A 26,866-nucleotide genomic window follows, 5' to 3' on the forward strand; every position below is an offset into this window, starting at 1 on the left:
TCCATTTTGGTTCCAAACTATATCATTTAGCTGGGGACCCCCTGGAACTCCCTCAATGACCCCTGGGGGTCCCCGGACCCCACTTTGGGAACCACTGTTAATATAAAGCATCTTATTAGCCAATATAACACATGTAGAAACTCACCTAAAAAAATAAGCAGCTTAATATTTGACTCCCATGCACAGAAGGAAGCATGAGGTCAGTCCGTTGCTCTCCCCAGGTTGGCAGAGGAATTGTAGCGCCCAGCATTACATTAGATAATTGACACTGGGGTGAAAAAAGTGGGTTGCAAAATCGTGATAAAAATTAAAATAATAAAACAAGAAACTCACCTCAGTCACTTCTTGTTTTAGAAGCTTTTTTTCTCCACCAACGTGGACTCGACGTCCATGTCGATGTCGTGTAAGCTTACAGGCCTATTATTATTATTATGAGTTGTTTATTTATTCGACTCTTTTTCTTACTTAATCCAAACTAAACACAAAGCATAACTTGTCAATAAACGTAAACACAAAACAGGTGTGTCTGTTTTACTTGTTTCTCTCGGAAAAACCTGGCAACCCTTGCAGGGCAATCCACATACGTCATCCATGCGCGACACGGACTGGGCGTGGCTTGCATTGTTTACACTCGTTGCAATGGCGACCATCACAGAGCTGAAGAGTGGTAAATATAACGCTATACTTATGATTAATGTTCTGTTTGTTTAATGTTAATTATGTTTAATGTTTCTGTTAATGGCGACCATCACATAACTTTAAAGTGTGGTAATTAACGCTATAATAATTATGCTTATTGACATTGTTCTTGTTTACACAGAAGTACCACCACGGTTTAACCTAGCCCCATATGTGCCCTCTCCCTACGCTCATTCTATCTCGGAGCTACAGAATGAGCGTAGGGAGAGGGCACATATGGGGCTAGGTTTAACCAAACTTTTTCATGTCAAGGACCCCCAAATTGACACTAATTAGCCCGCGGACCCCCATTTGAAGAGATATGCCATAGAGCAGTGGTTCCCAAAGTGGGGTCCGGGGACCCCCGGGGACCTTGAGGGAGTTTCAGTGGTCCTTAGGGAGTTCCAGGGGGTCCCCAGCTAAATGATAGTTTGTTACCAGTGTACACTCTCAGTTAAATTAACATTAAATGGGGGTCCGTAGACTAATGCATGTAAAACTGGGGGTCCTTGAAATTAAACAGGTTGAGAATCATTGCTAGAGCTGTAAAAATCATCCGTGGTTTTTTTTTGATTGATTGAAAAATGTATTAACAGTTTGCAGAATTACAGTACATTTCAAGCACAAACTCAATACAAAGGCTGTTAACTGTGAGTGGACGACCCAATTAAGCATTACACTTGTTTCCAATAGGGTCCACAATGTTCAATTCATATATGCATATCTTTTCTAATGGGGGTCCGCGGGGCTAATTTCCTTGACATGAAAACGTTTGGGAACCACTAGCTGCCATAGAGTAGACACCTTCTAGCAGTGAACCACTAGCTGCCATAGAGTAGACCCCTTCTAGCTGAAGGGAACCACTAGCTGCCATAGAGTAGACCCCTTCTAGCAGTGAACCACTAGCTGCCATAGAGTAGACCCCTTCTAGCAGTGAACCACTAGCTGCCATAGAGTAGACCCCTTCTAGCTGAAGGGAACCACTAGCTGCCATAGAGTAGACCCCTTCTAGCTGAAGGGAACAGCTAGCTGCCATAGAGTAGACCCCTTTCTAGCAGTGAACCACTAGCTGCCATAGAGTAGACCCCTTCTAGCTGAAGGGAACCACTAGCTGCCATAGAGTAGACCCCTTCTAGCTGAAGGGAACCACTAGCTGCCATAGAGTAGACCCCTTCTAGCAGTGAACCACTAGCTGCCATAGAGTAGACCCCTTCTAGCAGTGAACCACTAGCTGCCATAGAGTAGACCCCTTCTAGCAGTGAACCACTAGCTGCCATAGAGTAGACCCCTTCTAGCAGGGAACCACTAGCTGCCATAGAGTAGACCCCTTCTAGCTGAAGGGAACCACTAGCTGCCATAGAGTAGACCCCTTCTAGCAGTGAACCACTAGCTGCCATAGAGTAGACCCCTTCTAGCAGTGAACCACTAGCTGCCATAGAGTAGACCCCTTCTAGCAGTGGACCACTAGCTGCCATAGAGTAGACCCCTTCTAGCAGTGAACCACTAGCTGCCATAGAGTAGACCCCTTCTAGCTGAAGGGAACCACTAGCTGCCATAGAGTAGACCCCTTCTAGCTGAAGGGAACAACTAGCTGCCATAGAGTAGACCCCTTCTAGCAGTGAACCACTAGCTGCCATAGAGTAGACCCCTTCTAGCAGTGAACCACTAGCTGCCATAGAGTAGACCCCTTCTAGCAGTGAACCACTAGCTGCCATAGAGTAGACCCCTTCTAGCTGTGAACCACTAGCTGCCATAGAGTAGACCCCTTCTAGCTGAAGGGAACCACTAGCTGCCATAGAGTAGACCCCTTCTAGCAGTGAACCACTAGCTGCCATAGAGTAGACCCCTTCTAGCTGAAGGGAACCACTAGCTGCCATAGAGTAGACCCCTTCTAGCAGTGAACCACTAGCTGCCATAGAGTAGACCCCTTCTAGCAGTGAACCACTAGCTGCCATAGAGTAGACCCCTTCTAGCAGTGAACCACTAGCTGCCATAGAGTAGACCCCTTCTAGCAGTGAACCACTAGCTGCCATAGAGTAGACCCCTTCTAGCTGAAGGGAACCACTAGCTGCCATAGAGTAGACCCCTTCTAGCTGAAGTGAACCACTAGCTGCCATAGAGTAGACCCCTTCTAGCAGTGAACCACTAGCTACCATAGAGTAGACCCCTTCTAGCAGGGAACCACTAGCTGCCATAGAGTAGACCCCTTCTAGCAGTGAACCACTAGCTGCCATAGAGTAGACCCCTTCTAGCTGTGAACCACTAGCTGCCATAGAGAGACCCCTTCTAGCTGAAGGGAACCACTAGCTGCCATAGAGTAGACCCCTTCTAGCAGTGAACCACTAGCTGCCATAGAGTAGACCCCTTCTAGCAGTGAACCACTAGCTGCCATAGAATAGACCCCTTCTAGCAGTGAACCACTAGCTGCCATAGAGTAGACCCCTTCTAGCAGTGAACCACTAGCTGCCATAGAGTAGACCCCTTCTAGCAGTGAACCACTAGCTGCCATAGAGTAGACCCCTTCTAGCTGAAGGGAACCACTAGCTGCCATAGAGTACACCCCTTCTAGCTGAAGGGAACCACTAGCTGCCATAGAGTAGACCCCTTCTAGCAGTGAACCACTAGCTGCCATAGAGTAGACCCCTTCTAGCTGTGAACCACTAGCTGCCATATAGTAGACCCCTTCTAGCTGAAGGGAACCACTAGCTGCCATAGAGTAGACCCCTTCTAGCAGTGAACCACTAGCTGCCATAGAGTAGACCCCTTCTAGCTGAAGGGAACCACTAGCTGCCATAGAGTAGACCCCTTCTAGCAGTGAACCACTAGCTGCCATAGAGTAGACCCCTTCTAGCAGTGAACCACTAGCTGCCATAGAGTAGACCCCTTCTAGCAGTGAACCACTAGCTGCCATAGAGTAGACCCCTTCTAGCAGTGAACCACTAGCTGCCATAGAGTAGACCCCTTCTAGCAGTGAACCACTAGCTGCCATAGAGTAGACCCCTTCTAGCTGAAGGGAACCACTAGCTGCCATAGAGTAGACCCCTTCTAGCTGAAGTGAACCACTAGCTGCCATAGAGTAGACCCCTTCTAGCAGTGAACCACTAGCTACCAAAGAGTAGACCCCTTTTAGCAGGGAACCACTAGCTACCATAGAGTAGACCCCTTCTAGCAGTGAACCACTAGCTGCCATAGAGTAGACCCCTTCTAGCTGTGAACCACTAGCTGCCATAGAGTAGACCCCTTCTAGCAGGGAACCACTAGCTACCATAGAGTAGACCCCTTCTAGCAGTGAACCACTAGCTACCATAGAGTAGACCCCTTCTAGCAGTGAACCACTAGCTGCCATAGAGTAGACCCCTTCTAGCAGTGAACCACTAGCTGCCATAGAGTAGACCCCTTCTAGCAGTGAACCACTAGCTGCCATAGAGTAGACCCCTTCTAGCAGTGAACCACTAGCTGCCATAGAGTAGACCCCTTCTAGCAGTGAACCACTAGCTGCCATAGAGTAGACCCATTCTAGCTGAAGGGAACCACTAGCTGCCATAGACTCTAGAGTAGACCCCTTCTAGCTGAAGTGAACCACTAGCTGCCATAGAGTAGACCCCTTCTAGCAGTGAACCACTAGCTACCATAGAGTAGACCCCTTCTAGCAAGGAACCACTAGCTACCATAGAGTAGACCCCTTCTAGCAGTGAACCACTAGCTGCCATAGAGTAGACCCCTTCTAGCTGTGAACCACTAGCTGCCATAGAGTAGACCCCTTCTAGCAGGGAACCACTAGCTACCATAGAGTAGACCCCTTCTAGCAGTGAACCACTAGCTACCATAGAGTAGACCCCTTCTAGCAGTCAACCACTAGCTACCATAGAGTAGACCCCTTCTAGCAGTGAACCACTAGCTACCATAGAGTAGACCCCTTCTAGCAGGGAACCACTAGCTACCATAGAGTAGACCCCTTCTAGCAGTGAACCACTAGCTGCCATAGAGTAGACCCCTTCTAGCAGTGAACCACTAGCTGCCATAGAGTAGACCCCTTCTAGCAGTGAACCACTAGCTGCCATAGAGTAGACCCCTTCTAGCAGTGAACCACTAGCTACCATAGAGTAGACCCCTTCTAGCAGTGAACCACTAGCTGCCATAGAGTAGACCCCTTCTAGCAGTGAACCACTAGCTGCCATAGAGTAGACCCCTTCTAGCTGAAGGGAACCACTAGCTGCCATAGAGTAGACCCCTTCTAGCAGTGAACCACTAGCTGCCATAGAGTAGACCCCTTCTAACAGTGAACCACTAGCTGCCATAGAGTAGACCCCTTCTAGCAGTGAACCACTAGCTGCCATAGAGTAGACCCCTTCTAGCTGAAGGGAACCACTAGCTGCCATAGAGTAGACCCCTTCTAGCAGTGAACCACTAGCTGCCATAGAGTAGACCCCTTCTAGCAGTGAACCACTAGCTGCCATAGAGTAGACCCCTTCTAGCAGTGAACCACTAGCTACCATAGAGTAGACCCCTTCTAGCTGAAGGGAACCACTAGCTGCCATAGAGTAGACCCCTTCTAGCAGTGAACCACTAGCTGCCATAGAGTAGACCCCTTCTAGCAGTGAACCACTAGCTGCCATAGAGTAGACCCCTTCTAGCTGAAGGGAACCACTAGCTGCCATAGAGTAGACCCCTTCTAGCTGTGAACCACTAGCTGCCATAGAGTAGACCCCTTCTAGCTGAAGGGAACCACTAGCTGCCATAGAGTAGACCCCTTCTAGCTGTGAACCACTAGCTACCATAGAGTAGACCCCTTCTAGCAGTGAACCACTAGCTGCCATAGAGTAGACCCCTTCTAGCTGAAGGGAACCACTAGCTGCCATAGAGTAGACCCCTTCTAGCAGTGAACCACTAGCTGCCATAGAGTAGACCCCTTCTAGCTGAAGGGAACCACTAGCTGCCATAGAGTAGACCCCTTCTAGCAGTGAACCACTAGCTGCCATAGAGTAGACCCCTTCTAGCAGTGAACCACTAGCTGCCATAGAGTAGACCCCTTCTAGCAGTGAACCACTAGCTGCCATAGAGTAGACCCCTTCTAGCAGTGAACCACTAGCTGCCATAGAGTAGACCCCTTCTAGCTGAAGGGAACCACTAGCTGCCATAGAGTAGACCCCTTCTAGCTGAAGTGAACCACTAGCTGCCATAGAGTAGACCCCTTCTAGCAGTGAACCACTAGCTACCATAGAGTAGACCCCTTCTAGCAGGGAACCACTAGCTGCCATAGAGTAGACCCCTTCTAGCAGTGAACCACTAGCTGCCATAGAGTAGACCCCTTCTAGCTGTGAACCACTAGCTGCCATAGAGAGACCCCTTCTAGCTGAAGGGAACCACTAGCTGCCATAGAGTAGACCCCTTCTAGCAGTGAACCACTAGCTGCCATAGAGTAGACCCCTTCTAGCAGTGAACCACTAGCTGCCATAGAATAGACCCCTTCTAGCAGTGAACCACTAGCTGCCATAGAGTAGACCCCTTCTAGCAGTGAACCACTAGCTGCCATAGAGTAGACCCCTTCTAGCAGTGAACCACTAGCTGCCATAGAGTAGACCCCTTCTAGCTGAAGGGAACCACTAGCTGCCATAGAGTACACCCCTTCTAGCTGAAGGGAACCACTAGCTGCCATAGAGTAGACCCCTTCTAGCAGTGAACCACTAGCTGCCATAGAGTAGACCCCTTCTAGCTGTGAACCACTAGCTGCCATATAGTAGACCCCTTCTAGCTGAAGGGAACCACTAGCTGCCATAGAGTAGACCCCTTCTAGCAGTGAACCACTAGCTGCCATAGAGTAGACCCCTTCTAGCTGAAGGGAACCACTAGCTGCCATAGAGTAGACCCCTTCTAGCAGTGAACCACTAGCTGCCATAGAGTAGACCCCTTCTAGCAGTGAACCACTAGCTGCCATAGAGTAGACCCCTTCTAGCAGTGAACCACTAGCTGCCATAGAGTAGACCCCTTCTAGCAGTGAACCACTAGCTGCCATAGAGTAGACCCCTTCTAGCAGTGAACCACTAGCTGCCATAGAGTAGACCCCTTCTAGCTGAAGGGAACCACTAGCTGCCATAGAGTAGACCCCTTCTAGCTGAAGTGAACCACTAGCTGCCATAGAGTAGACCCCTTCTAGCAGTGAACCACTAGCTACCAAAGAGTAGACCCCTTTTAGCAGGGAACCACTAGCTACCATAGAGTAGACCCCTTCTAGCAGTGAACCACTAGCTGCCATAGAGTAGACCCCTTCTAGCTGTGAACCACTAGCTGCCATAGAGTAGACCCCTTCTAGCAGGGAACCACTAGCTACCATAGAGTAGACCCCTTCTAGCAGTGAACCACTAGCTACCATAGAGTAGACCCCTTCTAGCAGTGAACCACTAGCTGCCATAGAGTAGACCCCTTCTAGCAGTGAACCACTAGCTGCCATAGAGTAGACCCCTTCTAGCAGTGAACCACTAGCTGCCATAGAGTAGACCCCTTCTAGCAGTGAACCACTAGCTGCCATAGAGTAGACCCCTTCTAGCAGTGAACCACTAGCTGCCATAGAGTAGACCCATTCTAGCTGAAGGGAACCACTAGCTGCCATAGACTCTAGAGTAGACCCCTTCTAGCTGAAGTGAACCACTAGCTGCCATAGAGTAGACCCCTTCTAGCAGTGAACCACTAGCTACCATAGAGTAGACCCCTTCTAGCAAGGAACCACTAGCTACCATAGAGTAGACCCCTTCTAGCAGTGAACCACTAGCTGCCATAGAGTAGACCCCTTCTAGCTGTGAACCACTAGCTGCCATAGAGTAGACCCCTTCTAGCAGGGAACCACTAGCTACCATAGAGTAGACCCCTTCTAGCAGTGAACCACTAGCTACCATAGAGTAGACCCCTTCTAGCAGTCAACCACTAGCTACCATAGAGTAGACCCCTTCTAGCAGTGAACCACTAGCTACCATAGAGTAGACCCCTTCTAGCAGGGAACCACTAGCTACCATAGAGTAGACCCCTTCTAGCAGTGAACCACTAGCTGCCATAGAGTAGACCCCTTCTAGCAGTGAACCACTAGCTGCCATAGAGTAGACCCCTTCTAGCAGTGAACCACTAGCTGCCATAGAGTAGACCCCTTCTAGCAGTGAACCACTAGCTACCATAGAGTAGACCCCTTCTAGCAGTGAACCACTAGCTGCCATAGAGTAGACCCCTTCTAGCAGTGAACCACTAGCTGCCATAGAGTAGACCCCTTCTAGCTGAAGGGAACCACTAGCTGCCATAGAGTAGACCCCTTCTAGCAGTGAACCACTAGCTGCCATAGAGTAGACCCCTTCTAGCAGTGAACCACTAGCTGCCATAGAGTAGACCCCTTCTAGCAGTGAACCACTAGCTGCCATAGAGTAGACCCCTTCTAGCAGGGAACCACTAGCTGCCATAGAGTAGACCCCTTCTAGCTGAAGGGAACCACTAGCTGCCATAGAGTAGACCCCTTCTAGCAGTGAACCACTAGCTGCCATAGAGTAGACCCCTTCTAGCAGTGAACCACTAGCTGCCATAGAGTAGACCCCTTCTAGCAGTGGACCACTAGCTGCCATAGAGTAGACCCCTTCTAGCAGTGAACCACTAGCTGCCATAGAGTAGACCCCTTCTAGCTGAAGGGAACCACTAGCTGCCATAGAGTAGACCCCTTCTAGCTGAAGGGAACAACTAGCTGCCATAGAGTAGACCCCTTCTAGCAGTGAACCACTAGCTGCCATAGAGTAGACCCCTTCTAGCAGTGAACCACTAGCTGCCATAGAGTAGACCCCTTCTAGCAGTGAACCACTAGCTGCCATAGAGTAGACCCCTTCTAGCTGTGAACCACTAGCTGCCATAGAGTAGACCCCTTCTAGCTGAAGGGAACCACTAGCTGCCATAGAGTAGACCCCTTCTAGCAGTGAACCACTAGCTGCCATAGAGTAGACCCCTTCTAGCTGAAGGGAACCACTAGCTGCCATAGAGTAGACCCCTTCTAGCAGTGAACCACTAGCTGCCATAGAGTAGACCCCTTCTAGCAGTGAACCACTAGCTGCCATAGAGTAGACCCCTTCTAGCAGTGAACCACTAGCTGCCATAGAGTAGACCCCTTCTAGCAGTGAACCACTAGCTGCCATAGAGTAGACCCCTTCTAGCTGAAGGGAACCACTAGCTGCCATAGAGTAGACCCCTTCTAGCTGAAGTGAACCACTAGCTGCCATAGAGTAGACCCCTTCTAGCAGTGAACCACTAGCTACCATAGAGTAGACCCCTTCTAGCAGGGAACCACTAGCTGCCATAGAGTAGACCCCTTCTAGCAGTGAACCACTAGCTGCCATAGAGTAGACCCCTTCTAGCTGTGAACCACTAGCTGCCATAGAGAGACCCCTTCTAGCTGAAGGGAACCACTAGCTGCCATAGAGTAGACCCCTTCTAGCAGTGAACCACTAGCTGCCATAGAGTAGACCCCTTCTAGCAGTGAACCACTAGCTGCCATAGAATAGACCCCTTCTAGCAGTGAACCACTAGCTGCCATAGAGTAGACCCCTTCTAGCAGTGAACCACTAGCTGCCATAGAGTAGACCCCTTCTAGCAGTGAACCACTAGCTGCCATAGAGTAGACCCCTTCTAGCTGAAGGGAACCACTAGCTGCCATAGAGTACACCCCTTCTAGCTGAAGGGAACCACTAGCTGCCATAGAGTAGACCCCTTCTAGCAGTGAACCACTAGCTGCCATAGAGTAGACCCCTTCTAGCTGTGAACCACTAGCTGCCATATAGTAGACCCCTTCTAGCTGAAGGGAACCACTAGCTGCCATAGAGTAGACCCCTTCTAGCAGTGAACCACTAGCTGCCATAGAGTAGACCCCTTCTAGCTGAAGGGAACCACTAGCTGCCATAGAGTAGACCCCTTCTAGCAGTGAACCACTAGCTGCCATAGAGTAGACCCCTTCTAGCAGTGAACCACTAGCTGCCATAGAGTAGACCCCTTCTAGCAGTGAACCACTAGCTGCCATAGAGTAGACCCCTTCTAGCAGTGAACCACTAGCTGCCATAGAGTAGACCCCTTCTAGCAGTGAACCACTAGCTGCCATAGAGTAGACCCCTTCTAGCTGAAGGGAACCACTAGCTGCCATAGAGTAGACCCCTTCTAGCTGAAGTGAACCACTAGCTGCCATAGAGTAGACCCCTTCTAGCAGTGAACCACTAGCTACCAAAGAGTAGACCCCTTTTAGCAGGGAACCACTAGCTACCATAGAGTAGACCCCTTCTAGCAGTGAACCACTAGCTGCCATAGAGTAGACCCCTTCTAGCTGTGAACCACTAGCTGCCATAGAGTAGACCCCTTCTAGCAGGGAACCACTAGCTACCATAGAGTAGACCCCTTCTAGCAGTGAACCACTAGCTACCATAGAGTAGACCCCTTCTAGCAGTGAACCACTAGCTGCCATAGAGTAGACCCCTTCTAGCAGTGAACCACTAGCTGCCATAGAGTAGACCCCTTCTAGCAGTGAACCACTAGCTGCCATAGAGTAGACCCCTTCTAGCAGTGAACCACTAGCTGCCATAGAGTAGACCCCTTCTAGCAGTGAACCACTAGCTGCCATAGAGTAGACCCATTCTAGCTGAAGGGAACCACTAGCTGCCATAGACTCTAGAGTAGACCCCTTCTAGCTGAAGTGAACCACTAGCTGCCATAGAGTAGACCCCTTCTAGCAGTGAACCACTAGCTACCATAGAGTAGACCCCTTCTAGCAAGGAACCACTAGCTACCATAGAGTAGACCCCTTCTAGCAGTGAACCACTAGCTGCCATAGAGTAGACCCCTTCTAGCTGTGAACCACTAGCTGCCATAGAGTAGACCCCTTCTAGCAGGGAACCACTAGCTACCATAGAGTAGACCCCTTCTAGCAGTGAACCACTAGCTACCATAGAGTAGACCCCTTCTAGCAGTCAACCACTAGCTACCATAGAGTAGACCCCTTCTAGCAGTGAACCACTAGCTACCATAGAGTAGACCCCTTCTAGCAGGGAACCACTAGCTACCATAGAGTAGACCCCTTCTAGCAGTGAACCACTAGCTGCCATAGAGTAGACCCCTTCTAGCAGTGAACCACTAGCTGCCATAGAGTAGACCCCTTCTAGCAGTGAACCACTAGCTGCCATAGAGTAGACCCCTTCTAGCAGTGAACCACTAGCTACCATAGAGTAGACCCCTTCTAGCAGTGAACCACTAGCTGCCATAGAGTAGACCCCTTCTAGCAGTGAACCACTAGCTGCCATAGAGTAGACCCCTTCTAGCTGAAGGGAACCACTAGCTGCCATAGAGTAGACCCCTTCTAGCAGTGAACCACTAGCTGCCATAGAGTAGACCCCTTCTAACAGTGAACCACTAGCTGCCATAGAGTAGACCCCTTCTAGCAGTGAACCACTAGCTGCCATAGAGTAGACCCCTTCTAGCTGAAGGGAACCACTAGCTGCCATAGAGTAGACCCCTTCTAGCAGTGAACCACTAGCTGCCATAGAGTAGACCCCTTCTAGCAGTGAACCACTAGCTGCCATAGAGTAGACCCCTTCTAGCAGTGAACCACTAGCTACCATAGAGTAGACCCCTTCTAGCTGAAGGGAACCACTAGCTGCCATAGAGTAGACCCCTTCTAGCAGTGAACCACTAGCTGCCATAGAGTAGACCCCTTCTAGCAGTGAACCACTAGCTGCCATAGAGTAGACCCCTTCTAGCTGAAGGGAACCACTAGCTGCCATAGAGTAGACCCCTTCTAGCTGTGAACCACTAGCTGCCATAGAGTAGACCCCTTCTAGCTGAAGGGAACCACTAGCTGCCATAGAGTAGACCCCTTCTAGCTGTGAACCACTAGCTACCATAGAGTAGACCCCTTCTAGCTGAAGGGAACCACTAGCTGCCATAGAGTAGACCCCTTCTAGCAGTGAACCACTAGCTACCATAGAGTAGACCCCTTCTAGCAGTGAACCACTAGCTGCCATAGAGTAGACCCCTTCTAGCAGTGAACCACTAGCTACCATAGAGTAGACCCCTTCTAGCTGTGAACCACTAGCTGCCATAGAGTAGACCCCTTCTAGCAGTGAACCACTAGCTACCATAGAGTAGACCCCTTCTAGCAGTGAACCACTAGCTACCATAGAGTAGACCCCTTCTAGCAGTGAACCACTAGCTACCATAGAGTAGACCCCTTCTAGCAGTGAACCACTAGCTGCCATAGAGTAGACCCCTTCTAGCAGTGAACCACTAGCTACCATAGAGTAGACCCCTTCTAGCAGTGAACCACTAGCTGCCATAGAGTAGACCCCTTCTAGCAGTGAACCACTAGCTGCCATAGAGTAGACCCCTTCTAGCTGTGAACCACTAGCTGCCATAGAGTAGACCCCTTCTAGCAGTGAACCACTAGCTACCATAGAGTAGACCCCTTCTAGCTGAAGGGAACCACTAGCTGCCATAGAGTAGACCCCTTCTAGCAGTGAACCACTAGCTACCATAGAGTAGACCCCTTCTAGCAGTGAACCACTAGCTACCATAGAGTAGACCCCTTCTAGCTGAAGGGAACCACTAGCTGCCATAGAGTAGACCCCTTCTAGCAGTGAACCACTAGCTACCATAGAGTAGACCCCTTCTAGCAGTGAACCACTAGCTGCCATAGAGTAGACCCCTTCTAGCAGTGAACCACTAGCTACCATAGAGTAGACCCCTTCTAGCAGTGAACCACTAGCTGCCATAGAGTAGACCCCTTCTAGCAGTGAACCACTAGCTGCCATAGAGTAGACCCCTTCTAGCTGTGAACCACTAGCTGCCATAGAGTAGACCCCTTCTAGCAGTGAACCACTAGCTACCATAGAGTAGACCCCTTCTAGCTGAAGGGAACCACTAGCTGCCATAGAGTAGACCCCTTCTAGCAGTGAACCACTAGCTGCCATAGAGTAGACCCCTTCTAGCTGAAGGGAACCACTAGCTACCATAGAGTAGACCCCTTCTAGCAGTGAACCACTAGCTACCATAGAGTAGACCCCTTCTAGCTGAAGGGAACCACTAGCTGCCATAGAGTAGACCCCTTCTAGCAGTGAACCACTAGCTACCATAGAGTAGACCCCTTCTAGCAGTGAACCACTAGCTGCCATAGAGTAGACCCCTTCTAGCTGAAGGGAACCACTAGCTGCCATAGAGTAGACCCCTTCTAGCTGAAGGGAACCACTAGCTGCCATAGAGTAGACCCCTTCTAGCTGTGAACCACTAGCTGCCATAGAGTAGACCCCTTCTAGCAGTGAACCACTAGCTGCCATAGAGTAGACCCCTTCTAGCAGTGAACCACTAGCTGCCATAGAGTAGACCCCTTCTAGCAGTGAACCACTAGCTGCCATAGAGTAGACCCCTTCTAGCAGTGAACCACTAGCTGCCATAGAGTAGACCCCTTCTAGCAGTGAACCACTAGCTACCATAGAGTAGACCCCTTCTAGCTGAAGGGAACCACTAGCTGCCATAGAGTAGACCCCTTCTAGCTGAAGGGAACCACTAGCTGCCATAGAGTAGACCCCTTCTAGCTGAAGGGAACCACTAGCTGCCATAGAGTAGACCCCTTCTAGCTGAAGGGAACCACTAGCTGCCATAGAGTAGACCCCTTCTAGCTGAAGGGAACCACTAGCTGCCATAGAGTAGACCCCTTCTAGCTGAAGGGAACCACTAGCTGCCATAGAGTAGACCCCTTCTAGCAGTGATGCTCGATCATTTTCACCCACAGTTTGACATGCAACAGGCCACCCGACCCTCATTGCATTTCTATCATGGGACCCCAATTTATATTGCAAAATCAATGTAAATTTAACTCTGAGAGAGAGAGTACAAATGGAACCAAATGGACCCGTTACTCTCTGAGTTACAGACTCACAGGCGTCCATTTGGTTGCTAATTATCATTTAGCTGCAATGGGGACCCCCAAAGTAACAGTTTGAACAGATCTACAGTACACGCTCACAACATTAAATATAAAGGTATTTAAGTTAAATCTGACTTAAAGCCTGCAGTGCAGACACCCTGTTACTGTACATGTAGTTTTCAATACAGAATGAGATCATATTGACGGTAATATTGGTTATCGGCCATGACAGCAATTCATTATATCGATATCGGCCAAAATGTCTCATCGGCACTTCCCTATAATTACAATTCTACATTGTGTAAACTTCTTGTAAATTAAGTAATGAAGATGTTTAACATCTGCATTACTTAATTAGTAAAAGTACGCTATCTTGAGTTAAAGATCTAATAAGGATCCTTATTGGGGACCACCTGGAACCCTCTCTCAAGGACCACTGGTGGTCCCCGGACCCACTGGTTGAGAAACACTGATCTAAACTTAACACTTAAATAAAGTAATCTTGGGTCTTTTACTTTTGGCACCGTTTTACTGAGGTTAAGGTTAGGAATAAGGTTAGGTTTAACTGTTTAGGCATAGTTTACTGAGGTTAAGGTTAAGAATAAGGTTAGGTTTAACTGTTTAGGCATAGTTTACTGAGGTTAAGGTTAAGAATAAGGTTAGGTTTAACCGTTTAGGCATAGTTTACTGAGGTTAAGGTTAAGAATAAGGTTAGGTTTAACCGTTCAGGTATAGTTTACTGAGGTTAAGAATAAGGTTAGGTTTAACTGTTCAGGTATAGTTTACTAAGGTTAAGGTTAGGTTTAACTGTTCAGGTATAGTTTACTGAGGTTAAGAATAAGGTTAGGTTTAACTGTTCAGGTATAGTTTACTGAGGTTAAGAATAAGGTTAGGTTTAACTGTTCAGGTATAGTTTACTGAGGTTAAGGTTAAGGTTAGGTTTAACTGTTCAGGTATAGTTTACTGAGGTTAAGGTTAAGGTTAAGGTTAGGTTTAACTGTTCAGGTATAGTTTACTGAGGTTAAGAATAAGGTTAGGTTTAACTGTTCAGGTATAGTTTACTGAGGTTAAGGTTAAGGTTAGGTTTAACTGTTCAGGTATAGTTTACTGAGGTTAAGAATAAGGTTAGGTTTAACTTTCCAGGTATAGTTTACTGAGGTTAAGGTTAAGGTTAAGGTTAGGTTTAACTGTTCAGGTATAGTTTACTGAGGTTAAGGTTAAGGTTAGGTTTAACTGTTCAGGTATAGTTTACTGAGGTTAAGGTTAAGGTTAGGTTTAACTGTTCAGGTATAGTTTACTGAGGTTAAGGTTAAGGTTAAGGTTAGGTTTAACTGTTCAGGTATAGTTTACTGAGGTTAAGGTTAAGGTTAGGTTTAACTGTTCAGGTATAGTTTACTGAGGTTAAGAATAAGGTTAGGTTTAACTGTTCAGGTATAGTTTACTGAGGTTAAGAATAAGGTTAGGTTTAACTGTTCAGGTATAGTTTACTGAGGTTAAGAATAAGGTTAGGTTTAACTGTCCAGGTATAGTTTACTGAGGTTAAGAATAAGGTTAGGTTTAACTGTTCAGGTATAGTTTACTGAGGTTAAGGTTAAGAATAAGGTTAGGTTTAACTGTTCAGGTATAGTTTACTGAGGTTAAGAATAAGGTCAGGTTTAACTGTTCAGGTATAGTTTACTGAGGTTAAGGTTAAGAATAAGGTTAGGTTTAACTGTTCAGGTATAGTTTACTGAGGTTAAGGTTAAGAATAAGGTTAGGTTTAACTGTTCAGGTATAGTTTACTGAGGTTAAGAATAAGGTTAGGTTTAACTGTTCAGGTATAGTTTACTGAGGTTAAGAATAAGGTTAGGTTTAACTGTTCAGGTATAGTTTACTGAGGTTAAGAATAAGGTTAGGTTTAACTGTTCAGGTATAGTTTACTGAGGTTAAGAATAAGGTTAGGTTTAACTGTTCAGGTATAGTTTACTGAGGTTAAGGTTAAGAATAAGGTTAGGTTTAACCGTTCAGGTATAGTTTACTGAGGTTAAGAATAAGGTTAGGTTTAACTGTTCAGGTATAGTTTACTGAGGTTAAGGTTAAGAATAAGGTTAGGTTTAACCGTTTAGGCATAGTTTACTGAGGTTAAGGTTAAGAATAAGGTTAGGTTTAACCGTTCAGGTATAGTTTACTGAGGTTAAGAATAAGGTTAGGTTTAACTGTTCAGGTATAGTTTACTGAGGTTAAGGTTAAGAATAAGGTTAGGTTTAACCGTTTAGGCATAGTTTACTGAGGTTAAGGTTAAGAATAAGGTTAGGTTTAACTGTTCAGGTATAGTTTACTGAGGTTAAGAATAAGGTTAGGTTTAACTGTTCAGGTATAGTTTACTGAGGTTAAGGTTAAGAATAAGGTTAGGTTTAACCGTTTAGGCATAGTTTACTGAGGTTAAGGTTAAGAATAAGGTTAGGTTTAACCGTTTAGGCATAGTTTACTGAGGTTAAGGTTAAGAATAAGGTTAGGTTTAACTGTTTAGGCATAGTTTACTGAGGTTAAGGTTAAGAATAAGGTTAGGTTTAACCGTTTAGGCATAGTTTACTGAGGTTAAGGTTAAGAATAAGGTTAGGTTTAACTGTTTAGGCATAGTTTACTGAGGTTAAGGTTAAGAATAAGGTTAGGTTTAACCGTTTAGGCATAGTTTACTGAGGTTAAGAATAAGGTTAGGTTTAACCGTTTAGGCATAGTTTACTGAGGTTAAGAATAAGGTTAGGTTTAACTGTTCAGGTATAGTTTACTGAGGTTAAGAATAAGGTTAGGTTTAACTGTTCAGGTATAGTTTACTGAGGTTAAGAATAAGGTTAGGTTTAACTGTTCAGGTATAGTTTACTGAGGTTAAGGTTAAGAATAAGGTTAGGTTTAACCGTTTAGGCATAGTTTACTGAGGTTAAGGTTAAGAATAAGGTTAGGTTTAACCGTTCAGGTATAGTTTACTGAGGTTAAGAATAAGGTTAGGTTTAACTGTTCAGGTATAGTTTACTGAGGTTAAGGTTAAGAATAAGGTTAGGTTTAACCGTTTAGGCATAGTTTACTGAGGTTAAGGTTAAGAATAAGGTTAGGTTTAACTGTTCAGGTATAGTTTACTGAGGTTAAGAATAAGGTTAGGTTTAACTGTTCAGGTATAGTTTACTGAGGTTAAGGTTAAGAATAAGGTTAGGTTTAACCGTTTAGGCATAGTTTACTGAGGTTAAGGTTAAGAATAAGGTTAGGTTTAACCGTTTAGGCATAGTTTACTGAGGTTAAGGTTAAGAATAAGGTTAGGTTTAACTGTTTAGGCATAGTTTACTGAGGTTAAGGTTAAGAATAAGGTTAGGTTTAACCGTTTAGGCATAGTTTACTGAGGTTAAGGTTAAGAATAAGGTTAGGTTTAACTGTTTAGGCATAGTTTACTGAGGTTAAGGTTAAGAATAAGGTTAGGTTTAACCGTTTAGGCATAGTTTACTGAGGTTAAGAATAAGGTTAGGTTTAACCGTTTAGGCATAGTTTACTGAGGTTAAGAATAAGGTTAGGTTTAACTGTTCAGGTATAGTTTACTGAGGTTAAGAATAAGGTTAGGTTTAACTGTTCAGGTATAGTTTACTGAGGTTAAGAATAAGGTTAGGTTTAACTGTTCAGGTATAGTTTACTGAGGTTAAGGTTAAGAATAAGGTTAGGTTTAACCGTTTAGGCATAGTTTACTGAGGTTAAGGTTAAGAATAAGGTTAGGTTTAACCGTTCAGGTATAGTTTACTGAGGTTAAGAATAAGGTTAGGTTTAACTGTTCAGGTATAGTTTACTGAGGTTAAGGTTAAGAATAAGGTTAGGTTTAACCGTTTAGGCATAGTTTACTGAGGTTAAGGTTAAGGTTAGGTTTAACTGTTCAGGTATAGTTTACTGAGGTTAAGGTTAAGGTTAGGTTTAACTGTTCAGGTATAGTTTACTGAGGTTAAGGTTAAGGTTAAGGTTAGGTTTAACTGTTCAGGTATAGTTTACTGAGGTTAAGGTTAAGGTTAGGTTTAACTGTTCAGGTATAGTTTACTGAGGTTAAGAATAAGGTTAGGTTTAACTGTTCAGGTATAGTTTACTGAGGTTAAGAATAAGGTTAGGTTTAACTGTTCAGGTATAGTTTACTGAGGTTAAGAATAAGGTTAGGTTTAACTGTCCAGGTATAGTTTACTGAGGTTAAGAATAAGGTTAGGTTTAACTGTTCAGGTATAGTTTACTGAGGTTAAGGTTAAGAATAAGGTTAGGTTTAACTGTTCAGGTATAGTTTACTGAGGTTAAGAATAAGGTCAGGTTTAACTGTTCAGGTATAGTTTACTGAGGTTAAGGTTAAGAATAAGGTTAGGTTTAACTGTTCAGGTATAGTTTACTGAGGTTAAGGTTAAGAATAAGGTTAGGTTTAACTGTTCAGGTATAGTTTACTGAGGTTAAGAATAAGGTTAGGTTTAACTGTTCAGGTATAGTTTACTGAGGTTAAGAATAAGGTTAGGTTTAACTGTTCAGGTATAGTTTACTGAGGTTAAGGTTAAGAATAAGGTTAGGTTTAACCGTTCAGGTATAGTTTACTGAGGTTAAGAATAAGGTTAGGTTTAACTGTTCAGGTATAGTTTACTGAGGTTAAGGTTAAGAATAAGGTTAGGTTTAACCGTTTAGGCATAGTTTACTGAGGTTAAGGTTAAGAATAAGGTTAGGTTTAACTGTTCAGGTATAGTTTACTGAGGTTAAGGTTAAGAATAAGGTTAGGTTTAACCGTTTAGGCATAGTTTACTGAGGTTAAGGTTAAGAATAAGGTTAGGTTTAACTGTTCAGGTATAGTTTACTGAGGTTAAGAATAAGGTTAGGTTTAACTGTTCAGGTATAGTTTACTGAGGTTAAGGTTAAGAATAAGGTTAGGTTTAACCGTTTAGGCATAGTTTACTGAGGTTAAGGTTAAGAATAAGGTTAGGTTTAACCGTTTAGGCATAGTTTACTGAGGTTAAGGTTAAGAATAAGGTTAGGTTTAACTGTTTAGGCATAGTTTACTGAGGTTAAGGTTAAGAATAAGGTTAGGTTTAACCGTTTAGGCATAGTTTACTGAGGTTAAGGTTAAGAATAAGGTTAGGTTTAACTGTTTAGGCATAGTTTACTGAGGTTAAGGTTAAGAATAAGGTTAGGTTTAACCGTTTAGGCATAGTTTACTGAGGTTAAGAATAAGGTTAGGTTTAACCGTTTAGGCATAGTTTACTGAGGTTAAGAATAAGGTTAGGTTTAACTGTTCAGGTATAGTTTACTGAGGTTAAGAATAAGGTTAGGTTTAACTGTTCAGGTATAGTTTACTGAGGTTAAGAATAAGGTTAGGTTTAACTGTTCAGGTATAGTTTACTGAGGTTAAGGTTAAGGTTAGGTTTAACTGTTCAGGTATAGTTTACTGAGGTTAAGAATAAGGTTAGGTTTAACTGTTCAGGTATAGTTTACTGAGGTTAAGAATAAGGTTAGGTTTAACTGTTCAGGTATAGTTTACTGAGGTTAAGAATAAGGTTAGGTTTAACTGTCCAGGTATAGTTTACTGAGGTTAAGAATAAGGTTAGGATTAACTGTTCAGGTATAGTTTACTGAGGTTAAGGTTAAGAATAAGGTTAGGTTTAACTGTTCAGGTATAGTTTACTGAGGTTAAGAATAAGGTCAGGTTTAACTGTTCAGGTATAGTTTACTGAGGTTAAGGTTAAGAATAAGGTTAGGTTTAACTGTTCAGGTATAGTTTACTGAGGTTAAGGTTAAGAATAAGGTTAGGTTTAACTGTTCAGGTATAGTTTACTGAGGTTAAGAATAAGGTTAGGTTTAACTGTTCAGGTATAGTTTACTGAGGTTAAGAATAAGGTTAGGTTTAACTGTTCAGGTATAGTTTACTGAGGTTAAGGTTAAGAATAAGGTTAGGTTTAACCGTTCAGGTATAGTTTACTGAGGTTAAGAATAAGGTTAGGTTTAACTGTTCAGGTATAGTTTACTGAGGTTAAGGTTAAGAATAAGGTTAGGTTTAACCGTTTAGGCATAGTTTACTGAGGTTAAGGTTAAGAATAAGGTTAGGTTTAACCGTTCAGGTATAGTTTACTGAGGTTAAGAATAAGGTTAGGTTTAACTGTTCAGGTATAGTTTACTGAGGTTAAGGTTAAGAATAAGGTTAGGTTTAACCGTTTAGGCATAGTTTACTGAGGTTAAGGTTAAGAATAAGGTTAGGTTTAACTGTTCAGGTATAGTTTACTGAGGTTAAGAATAAGGTTAGGTTTAACTGTTCAGGTATAGTTTACTGAGGTTAAGGTTAAGAATAAGGTTAGGTTTAACCGTTTAGGCATAGTTTACTGAGGTTAAGGTTAAGAATAAGGTTAGGTTTAACCGTTTAGGCATAGTTTACTGAGGTTAAGGTTAAGAATAAGGTTAGGTTTAACTGTTTAGGCATAGTTTACTGAGGTTAAGGTTAAGAATAAGGTTAGGTTTAACCGTTTAGGCATAGTTTACTGAGGTTAAGGTTAAGAATAAGGTTAGGTTTAACTGTTTAGGCATAGTTTACTGAGGTTAAGGTTAAGAATAAGGTTAGGTTTAACCGTTTAGGCATAGTTTACTGAGGTTAAGAATAAGGTTAGGTTTAACCGTTTAGGCATAGTTTACTGAGGTTAAGAATAAGGTTAGGTTTAACTGTTCAGGTATAGTTTACTGAGGTTAAGAATAAGGTTAGGTTTAACTGTTCAGGTATAGTTTACTGAGGTTAAGAATAAGGTTAGGTTTAACTGTTCAGGTATAGTTTACTGAGGTTAAGGTTAAGAATAAGGTTAGGTTTAACCGTTTAGGCATAGTTTACTGAGGTTAAGGTTAAGAATAAGGTTAGGTTTAACCGTTCAGGTATAGTTTACTGAGGTTAAGAATAAGGTTAGGTTTAACTGTTCAGGTATAGTTTACTGAGGTTAAGGTTAAGAATAAGGTTAGGTTTAACCGTTTAGGCATAGTTTACTGAGGTTAAGGTTAAGAATAAGGTTAGGTTTAACTGTTCAGGTATAGTTTACTGAGGTTAAGAATAAGGTTAGGTTTAACTGTTCAGGTATAGTTTACTGAGGTTAAGGTTAAGAATAAGGTTAGGTTTAACCGTTTAGGCATAGTTTACTGAGGTTAAGGTTAAGAATAAGGTTAGGTTTAACCGTTTAGGCATAGTTTACTGAGGTTAAGGTTAAGAATAAGGTTAGGTTTAACTGTTTAGGCATAGTTTACTGAGGTTAAGGTTAAGAATAAGGTTAGGTTTAACCGTTTAGGCATAGTTTACTGAGGTTAAGGTTAAGAATAAGGTTAGGTTTAACTGTTTAGGCATAGTTTACTGAGGTTAAGGTTAAGAATAAGGTTAGGTTTAACCGTTTAGGCATAGTTTACTGAGGTTAAGAATAAGGTTAGGTTTAACCGTTTAGGCATAGTTTACTGAGGTTAAGAATAAGGTTAGGTTTAACTGTTCAGGTATAGTTTACTGAGGTTAAGAATAAGGTTAGGTTTAACTGTTCAGGTATAGTTTACTGAGGTTAAGAATAAGGTTAGGTTTAACTGTTCAGGTATAGTTTACTGAGGTTAAGGTTAAGAATAAGGTTAGGTTTAACCGTTTAGGCATAGTTTACTGAGGTTAAGGTTAAGAATAAGGTTAGGTTTAACCGTTCAGGTATAGTTTACTGAGGTTAAGAATAAGGTTAGGTTTAACTGTTCAGGTATAGTTTACTGAGGTTAAGGTTAAGAATAAGGTTAGGTTTAACCGTTTAGGCATAGTTTACTGAGGTTAAGGTTAAGAATAAGGTTAGGTTTAACTGTTTAGGCATAGTTTACTGAGGTTAAGGTTAAGAATAAGGTTAGGTTTAACCGTTTAGGCATAGTTTACTGAGGTTAAGAATAAGGTTAGGTTTAACCGTTTAGGCATAGTTTACTGAGGTTAAGAATAAGGTTAGGTTTAACTGTTCAGGTATAGTTTACTGAGGTTAAGAATAAGGTTAGGTTTAACTGTTCAGGTATAGTTTACTGAGGTTAAGAATAAGGTTAGGTTTAACTGTTCAGGTATAGTTTACTGAGGTTAAGGTTAAAAATAAGGTTAGGTTTAACCGTTTAGGCATAGTTTACTGAGGTTAAGGTTAAGAATAAGGTTAGGTTTAACCGTTCAGGTATAGTTTACTGAGGTTAAGAATAAGGTTAGGTTTAACTGTTCAGGTATAGTTTACTGAGGTTAAGGTTAAGAATAAGGTTAGGTTTAACCGTTTAGGCATAGTTTACTGAGGTTAAGGTTAAGAATAAGGTTAGGTTTAACTGTTCAGGTATAGTTTACTGAGGTTAAGAATAAGGTTAGGTTTAACTGTTCAGGTATAGTTTACTGAGGTTAAGGTTAAGAATAAGGTTAGGTTTAACCGTTTAGGCATAGTTTACTGAGGTTAAGGTTAAGAATAAGGTTAGGTTTAACCGTTTAGGCATAGTTTACTGAGGTTAAGGTTAAGAATAAGGTTAGGTTTAACTGTTTAGGCATAGTTTACTGAGGTTAAGGTTAAGAATAAGGTTAGGTTTAACCGTTTAGGCATAGTTTACTGAGGTTAAGGTTAAGAATAAGGTTAGGTTTAACTGTTTAGGCATAGTTTACTGAGGTTAAGGTTAAGAATAAGGTTAGGTTTAACCGTTTAGGCATAGTTTACTGAGGTTAAGAATAAGGTTAGGTTTAACCGTTTAGGCATAGTTTACTGAGGTTAAGAATAAGGTTAGGTTTAACTGTTCAGGTATAGTTTACTGAGGTTAAGAATAAGGTTAGGTTTAACTGTTCAGGTATAGTTTACTGAGGTTAAGAATAAGGTTAGGTTTAACTGTTCAGGTATAGTTTACTGAGGTTACATTTAGGAATACCAGGCTGAACAGTTAGGCTGAACAGTTTGGCCAGGCTGTACGCCCAGAGTTACTGTGTTTTGAGGTGAGCTTTCCAGTATTCAGTTCCTCCAATACAAGTAGCCTGTTCTTCTTGAGTAAATGTACTTAATCTCAGGGGGTACTTTAGTTAATGTAACCACTGATTCATGACTGTACGTTGACCAATGCAAACAGTTTGTTGTTTTTCTTCCAGCCGTGAGAGAAACGCTGGAATCCCGCGGTGTTCTGAGCCAGCTGAAGGCCCGCATCAGAGCCGAGGTGTTCAGCGCGCTGGACGACCAGAGCGAGACTCGCCCCGCGCTGTCCCACGAGAACCTGCTCGTCAACGAGCTCATCCGCGAGTATCTGGAGTTCAACAAGTACCGCTACACAGCCTCCGTGCTCACAGCGGGTGAGTCTAGATCAGGGGTGGACAACTTTGACGATGGAGAGGGCCACTATATTTCCACACTCACTCCAGAGGGCCACTATATTTCCACACTCACTCCAGAGGGCCACTATAGTTCCACACTCACTCCAGAGGGCCACTATATTTCCACACTCACTCCAGAGGGCCACTATAGTTCCACACTCACTCCAGAGGGCCACTATAGTTCCACACTCACTCCAGAGGGCCACTATAGTTCCACACTCACTCCAGAGGGCCACTATAGTTCCACACTCACTCCAGAGGGCCACTATATTTCCACACTCACTCCAGAGGGCCACTATATTTCCACACTCACTCCAGAGGGCCACTATAGTTCCACACTCACTCCAGAGGGCCACTATTTTTCCACACTCACTCCAGAGGGCCACTATATATTTCCACACTCACTCCAGAGGGCCACTATAGTTCCACACTCACTCCAGAGGGCCACTATAGTTCCACACTCACTCCAGAGGGCCACTATAGTTCCACACTCACTCCAGAGGGCCACTATATATTTCCACACTCACTCCAGAGGGCCACTGTAGTTCCACACTCACTCCAGAGGGCCACTATATTTCCACACTCACTCCAGAGGGCCACTATATTTTTACACTCACTCCAGAGGGCCACTATATTTCCACACTCACTCCAGAGGGCCACTATAGTTCCACACTCACTCCAGAGGGCCTCTATATTTCCACACTCACTCCAGAGGGCCACTATATTTCCACACTCACTCCAGAGGGCCACTATAGTTCCACACTCACTCCAGAGGGCCACTATTTTTCCACACTCACTCCAGAGGGCCACTATATATTTCCACACTCACTCCAGAGGGCCACTATAGTTCCACACTCACTCCAGAGGGCCACTATAGTTCCACACTCACTCCAGAGGGCCACTATAGTTCCACACTCACTCCAGAGGGCCACTATATATTTCCACACTCACTCCAGAGGGCCACTGTAGTTCCACACTCACTCCAGAGGGCCACTATATTTCCACACTCACTCCAGAGGGCCACTATATTTCCACACTCACTCCAGAGGGCCACTATATTTCCACACTCACTCCAGAGGGCCACTATAGTTCCACACTCACTCCAGAGGGCCACTATAGTTCCACACTCACTCCAGAGGGCCACTATAGTTCCACACTCACTCCAGAGGGCCACTATATTTCCACACTCACTCCAGAGGGCCACTATATTTCCACACTCACTCCAGAGGGCCACTATATTTCCACACTCACTCCAGAGGGGCCACTATAGTTCCACACTCACTCCAGAGGGCCACTATAGTTCCACACTCACTCCAGAGGGCCACTATATTTCCACACTCACTCCAGAGGGCCACTATATTTCCACACTCACTCCAGAGGGCCACTATATTTCCACACTCACTCCAGAGGGCCACTATATATTTCCACACTCACTCCAGAGGGCCACTGTAGTTCCACACTCACTCCAGAGGGCCACTATATTTCCACTCACTCCAGAGGGGCCACATTGCATATTTCTGTCATAGCAAAAATAGCCGATCTACAAGCTCAACTGCAACGCATTTTGAACTTGTAGATCCGCTATTTTTGCTCTATTTGAATTTATATCATGAATTCTTTTTTGCTTTTTTGAATTGGAATCCTGAAAAGTAACCTTTTAAAAAAAAATTCTAATACTTTATGAACTGAATTGGACGTAAAAAAAAAAGAAAAGACAATGACATTTTAATCCTAGTCATTAAACTACATATAATTAACTACTGAGGTAATTAAAGCAGGTCATATTTTGCATGTTTGGAAAATCAGTATTCTTATAATAACCTGGGGGCCACATTAAGTGGTGGTGGGGGCCGCATGTGGCCCCCAAGGCCGCCCGCCAGTTGCCCATGTATGGTCTAGTTAGTAGAACTGAATGACCACAACAAGTACCGCTACGAGCGACGGTGGCTCAGGAGGTAGAGCAGGTCGTCCAATGATCCATGGGTCGGCGGTTCGAATCCCGGCTCCTCCTCCTGTCCACATGTCGAAGTGTCCTTGGGCAAGACACTGAACCCTACATTGCTCCCGATGTGCTGGTTGGTACCTTGCATGGCTTCCGCCGCAATTGGTGTACGAATGTGTGTGTGAATGGGTGAATGTAATGCACAATCTATGTAAAGCGCCTTGGATAAAGGCGCTATATAAATGCATGATTTACCATTTACCGCTACACAGCCGTAGTCCGTACTAGGTGAGTCAATTTAGGAAGAAATATCCCTTACCCCAAAAAAATTGATACAAAAGGTTTTTCAATGGATTCTGGTAGTATTGGGCATGCTAAATAACATACTAAAAGTCTACCAAAATCTACTCTCCAGAAAGCCGTCATTTTCAAGATTGCGTCCCAGACAGAGTTTAAAATGGCCATATCTAAAATGGGAAAACATTTTCAAAGTGTTTTTCAACTTATTCTAGTGCCTCTGGACATGCTTAAGAACATACTACACATTTAGGAGAATATACCTTTGGGAAAGGCGTCATTTCCAAGATGACGTTAAAAATGGCAGGCTTATAAATCTTATAAACGGCTATACTGTATATCTCAATTGAAAAGAAATATACAAAAGATTTTTCACTTGATTCTTGTACCTGTAGACATGCTTATGAACATACAAAAGATTTAGGAAAATACACCTTCCGGAAAGGCTTCATTTTCAAGATGCCGTTCAAAATGGAAGCCGGCACCGCTATACTGTATATCTCAATAGAAAAAATTGATACAAAAGATTTTTCACTTGATTCTGGTAGTATTGGCCATGCTAAATAACATACTAAAAGTCTACCAAAATCTACCTTCAGGAAAGGCTTCATTTTCAAGATGACGTCCAACATGGCAGCCGTGGCAGCCAGCCAAGCTTAAATTGGCTATACTGTATATCTCAATAGAATATATTTATATTAATAATTTGTCACTTGATTCTGGTACCTGTGGACATGCTTATGAACATAACAAAAATCTAGGGAAATATACCTTTGGGAAAGGCTTAATTTTCAAGATGGTGTCCAAAACGGCATCCAGGAACTTAAAATTGCTATATCTCAATCCATCTTGAAAAATAAGCCTTTCTTGAAGGTAGATTTTGGTAGACTTGTAGTATGTTATTTACCATGGCCAATACTACCAGAATATATATTTTCATTGATCATAAATGAATCGATGAAAAGTTTAAAATAATTGTGTTGTTGTCTGCTTCTGGGGGGGGGGGGGGGGGTCCCTGGAATTACATATTTTCAGATGGGGGGTCGGCGGCCAAATACAGATAATTCTGGGGGTCCTTGACATTAAATTGTTGAGCACCACTGACATAGAAACATGAGCTTTTTTAGAAAACTGTCAGGATTTAGAAGATATTTCGAAGAATCGTCCTCAGGTCTAAATGGGTTTTTAACTCGGCCCGGGTTTGTTCTTGCAGAATCCGGCCAGCCTGAACTTCCTCTGGACAGACAGTTCTTGGAGAATGAACTGAAAGTAGTGGAGGACGCAGGCTCCAAATCTGTGTAAGTTCATCAGGACTTGAAAGGAAAAAAAAGTCAATATTAATGTTACTCCTTCAATGAAATACATTGGGCTCTGCATGTCAGCTGATACAGGGTTCTTTTGGCAGGCCCCTCCTGTATGGCTTGGTGTCTCACTTCCTGAGCAGCAGGGGTGACAGCGGAGGGAAGGTGTTCCTGCGAGGTCACCCTGTCCCAGGGGGTCACCCTGTCCCAGGGGGTCACCCTGTCCCAGGGGGTCTAAACGTTGACCACTCCAACACTCTGCCTGGACCGGATGTCTAAACGTTGACCACTCCAACCCTCTGCCTGGACCTGATGGCATTCATTAGAACAGGTTCTCAACGTCGGGACCCCCAGAAATGCTTTGGCCGTGTCCCGTGACCCCATCATTAACCCATTTAGGC

At 43.9% G+C, this 26,866-nt stretch overlaps 1 protein-coding gene across 1 annotated transcript; it reads left to right on the forward strand.

Moving 5' to 3' along the window:
• Positions 1-575: 575 nt before the first annotated feature.
• On the forward strand, positions 576-26,744 carry LOC306922162 (centrosomal protein 20-like; the record flags this gene model as incomplete). Its single annotated transcript, XM_079499558.1, has 4 exons — positions 576-667; positions 22,707-22,904; positions 26,378-26,462; positions 26,570-26,744. The coding sequence occupies exons 1-4, from the start codon at positions 592-594 to the stop codon at positions 26,742-26,744; spliced, it is 534 nt and encodes a 177-aa protein (XP_079355684.1). The 5' UTR covers positions 576-591.
• Positions 26,745-26,866: the final 122 nt, after the last annotated feature.

This window comes from Electrona antarctica (assembly GCF_951216825.1).
Source record: "Electrona antarctica genome assembly, chromosome: 4".
Taxonomy (NCBI): Eukaryota; Metazoa; Chordata; class Actinopteri; order Myctophiformes; family Myctophidae; genus Electrona; species Electrona antarctica.